This window comes from Pediculus humanus, genomic scaffold, assembly GCF_000006295.1.
Source record: "Pediculus humanus corporis 1103172108290 genomic scaffold, whole genome shotgun sequence".
Taxonomy (NCBI): domain Eukaryota; kingdom Metazoa; phylum Arthropoda; class Insecta; order Psocodea; family Pediculidae; genus Pediculus; species Pediculus humanus.
This window is the reverse complement of record NW_002987859.1, coordinates 923,456-927,602: the sequence shown is the minus strand read 5'-3', so window position 1 is coordinate 927,602 and position 4,147 is coordinate 923,456. Positions and strand designations below refer to the sequence as shown.

The window sequence follows — 4,147 nt, the reverse complement described above, 5'->3', positions numbered from 1 at the left end:
TTAATGGTATAACCACGTGGTACCACAAGTGGTGGTACCACGTGGTTATACCTCTCACTTATATATATACATACATACATACACGCGTGTTTCCTTTTGTTGCAAATTATTAATTATTAATTTAATTATTAATAATAATAATAATAATAATAATAATAATAATAATAATAATAATAATAATAATAATAATAATAATAATATTAATTAAATATAAATAGCGATTTTATTTTGGCTCCTACAAGATACATATGTATACATATATATATTTATTTATTTATTATCAAGTTGTTCATTTCCTTTATTATTATCGATTATCATTACATCGATTCGTTCGATGTATCGATGTAACGATCGATCGATCGATCGATATTTATCATAATACTATATAAATTTTCAATAATATAATTATATATATATTTTTTTGATGTTAAAAATAAAATTTTATAATTTTTTTGCTTTTTTGCGTTTTTTTGCGTACAAAATATTTTTTTTTATTTTTTTTGTTTTGCTATAATTAATATTTTGCTTTTGTTTTTTAGTTTTTTTCAGAGCAAATACATTTGATTCGAAAAGCAAAATTTTTTTTTATGAGTGAGCAGTGAAAAATATATATATATATATATATATATATATATATACTTATTATTATTATTAATTAATTAATGCGAAATGTTTTCTTTTTTTGTTAATTACGATCACGACGTTTCCGGATTCCTCCTCACGCACACACACACACACGCACGCATTTTCACGGGAATCTCATTTTTTCTATCTTTCGTTAATTATTATTATTATTATCATTATTTTATTTTCTTTCTTTCTTTCTTTTTCCTTTTCCTTTTCCTTTTCCTCTTCTATTGTATGACACAACACTTGCACTTGGGTTTCTTCTTGATCACAACGGGTTCGACTTCTCCACCGGCAGACGGCGACACGATCGTTCTTTGCACGTCGACAACTCCGGCTTTATCATGTTTGGCCGTACCGTTGGTTCCTTCTTTTTTTGTCGGAGTCGTTACGGTCGTGCCGCCGTGAGGCGGCGGTGACGACGACGACGACGACGACTTTTGTTGTTGTGGTTTCGATTGCACGGCCATGACGGCCACGGCATCCAATTCATCTTCTATGGTTTTAACGTTTCCATTTACCGACGTCGGAGTTATCGGTTTTCCTTCTTTTATTAAACCTACTATTTCGTCGGCTTCCCGGCTCAAGTCTCCGTCCGGTCGGAACGGATTATCCCAACCGCTGTCGGTACTGAAACAAAACAAAACAAATGAAAATTAATTTTATCATCATTATCATTACAACAACAAAAACATTTGTTATGTCACTTTTAATGATGGAATAATAATCTTGTGTTTCGTTTTTCTATCACGTGTTGGTGATTTAAATTTTCGTCAAGGTTTTCTTTTTTTCTTCTTGTCAGGTTTTCTTCTTCGCCATTTTTCATACCCAAGGTTTCTCGTATACTAGTTACTGCGCGTAATTGAATCAAATGATGATATTTGTCATCATTGTTATTTATCATACGTACCCGTCGATTTCTCCATCTTTAGGTACAGGTACGACGTAATATAATAATCCGCCATGAGTAGTTGCGGCGGCCATTCTCTCATTTTCAATTCACGATATTTAAATAATAAATAATTAATTAATTAATTTTAAGTTCTCGGGCTAATAATAAATTTTTATTATTATTATTATTATTATTATTATTTCTATTAAATAAATAAATAAACAAATAATTATTTACTGTCCTACTTTAACTATATCATCATCATCATCATCATCGTCGTCGTCGTGTCGTCATCGTCCCAGTTATTATTGTAATTAATGTTGTTTTTTTTAATTATGTCCAACAGGAAAAAAAACAAATAAAATGGCGGATTTCAATAGTGGAAGGAGGAAGGGAGGAGGGGAGTCGTCTCTCCGTGTTATTTATTAAGTTTTTCTCATAATTACTAACGCACACGCACACGCACACGCACCCGAGATCGACCTTGCAAATTGTTTTTGTTCCTCGTTAATAAATTTTTTTTTACATCTTCGCCTCCTCCTCCCCCCTCCTCCTCCTCACCTCTTCTCTCGTTTTGTTTTTGTTTTTATTCTTTTAATTCATTTTCTCTCGGACATCAGAAATTTTGATTGATTTCGAATACGTAAAAATAAAAAGAAATTTTTTTTGCCAAAAATTTAAAAGCAAAAAAAAAAAAAAAAAAAAAAAAAAACTTTCGCAACACGTATATCTATATATTATTATTATTATTACTTAGCGTGGAGATAGATTTCGAGAGAAATAAAAAATGAAAAAAACCGGACGGTGATGAAACACAAACCGGAAATCCCGGATATTTTCCCCCTTTCCGCCCCCTTTTTATTTTCTTACTCCTGCTTTTTCCATACGGATAAAGAGAAAGGTTCTTTATTTTATCCCTCCTCCCCCCCACAAAAAACAATTAAAGTTTCTACTCTTAAGAGAGAGAGGGGGGGGGGTAGAATGTCATTCGTACCTAATAGTACCTCGTCTCTTTTCTTTTCTTTTTATTGTAAAAGCTGTTGCATTTCTACGCAATTTCTTTTACAAAGTTACAAACACTACCGCCGCCACCACCACCACCACCACTTGTCACATTCTTTATCGATTACTAGGGAGGGGGGAAGGAGGGAAATTTCCGTTTACGTTTCCGTGACAAATAAAAAAAAAAAAAAAAAAAAAAACCTTTCGAAAGACGACGTAAAAATTTAAACAAAGAATAAACGACACATATTAGAACAAGGACACCCCACCACGAATCCGTTCGGGAGAAAATAAAATAATAATAATAATAATAATAATAATAATAATTTTCCACCGTATTACAGTCGTTAACCTAGTTTGACCGAATTCTCTCCCCTCCCTCCCTCCCCTCTGTGAAAATAAACAAATAAATCGGGGGAGGGAGCAAAAAGGGAAAATCACATAATCGTAAAAATCCCATTTAAAAATCATTCAGACAAAGCGGTGGGCGAAACGAATTCTTTCTTCTTTCGTACAACAAAAAAAAAGCTCGTCTCTCTCTCTCTCTCTTTCTTTGTTTTCGCAATTTCGGAGCTAAAAAAAAAAAAAAAAAAAAAAATTTTTCTTCTTCCACGTTTTTTTTTTCACCTCATCGCGAATCGAAATAAATCATAATAATAATAATGATAAATGTCACATTTCCAATCGGATGAATCGTAAAATTATATCCAAAAAAAAAATCGTCGTAACGGCGACGACGACGACGACGTAAATAATAATGATGATGATGATGATGATGATGATGATGATGATGACGATGACGATGATAATAATAATAAAATTAAAATTCAACTTTCGGCTACGAGGCCGAGCCCTTAAATCCGTATTAAACAAACAAACACACACAGACACACACACTCATAAAAAACACGAATAATAATAATAATAATAATAAAATGGGTTAAATATAAAAATTACATGCGTGACGACGCATTGTGTACTTTGGTGTCGGATAAATCGGAAAATGAAACAAAACTTAACAAAAAAAATAAATAAATAAATAAAAATTATTCTCGAATATTTTAAACGAAACGATTAGTTTCAAACGAAAGCGAAAAGCAAACTGACGCAAAAAAAAAAAAAAAAAAAAAAAAAATAGGCCAATCGAAAGCTTTCGAGACTTGCGCGAATCGAAATAACGACTCGTCTTGTTGAAAATATCGATTCGCGTATACGTTTCGGCGGCCATATCACGCATCGACCGATCGCTGATTTTCGAAAGCCAAAAAAAAAAAACAAAAAAAAATTTCTAAATAATGATAAAATTTTTGTTTTTTTTTTTTTTTCCCCCTTAAAAATGGCGGGAAAAATTATTTCGACATATTTAAATGTATTCCGAAAAAATTCCGACGTTTAAATTTATTTATTTCGTCGTAGTCGTCGTCGTAGTCGTAAAATTTGAAAAAAAAAAAAAAAAAAAAAACTAAGGCCACGTTTTTTTTTTTTTTTTTTTTTTTTTCCAAATGGGAAAAATCGCACGGCGCCGTTTCGTTTCCCGACTATCATTTATAAGTATATAAATAAATATATAAAATTAAAATAAAATAAATTTTTCTCTCTCTCTCTTTCTCAACTCTTCCATCATCG

At 31.6% G+C, this 4,147-nt stretch overlaps 1 protein-coding gene across 1 annotated transcript; it reads right to left on the bottom strand.

Annotated features, from left to right (window-relative positions):
- Positions 1-854: 854 nt before the first annotated feature.
- Positions 855-1,611, bottom strand: Phum_PHUM539280 (uncharacterized protein; the record flags this gene model as incomplete). The annotated part of the gene is made up of 2 exons (XM_002431609.1): positions 855-1,257; positions 1,538-1,611. 2 exons carry the CDS (start codon positions 1,609-1,611, stop codon positions 855-857), a joined length of 477 nt encoding a protein of 158 aa, XP_002431654.1.
- Between the last annotated feature and the right edge of the window lie 2,536 nt (positions 1,612-4,147).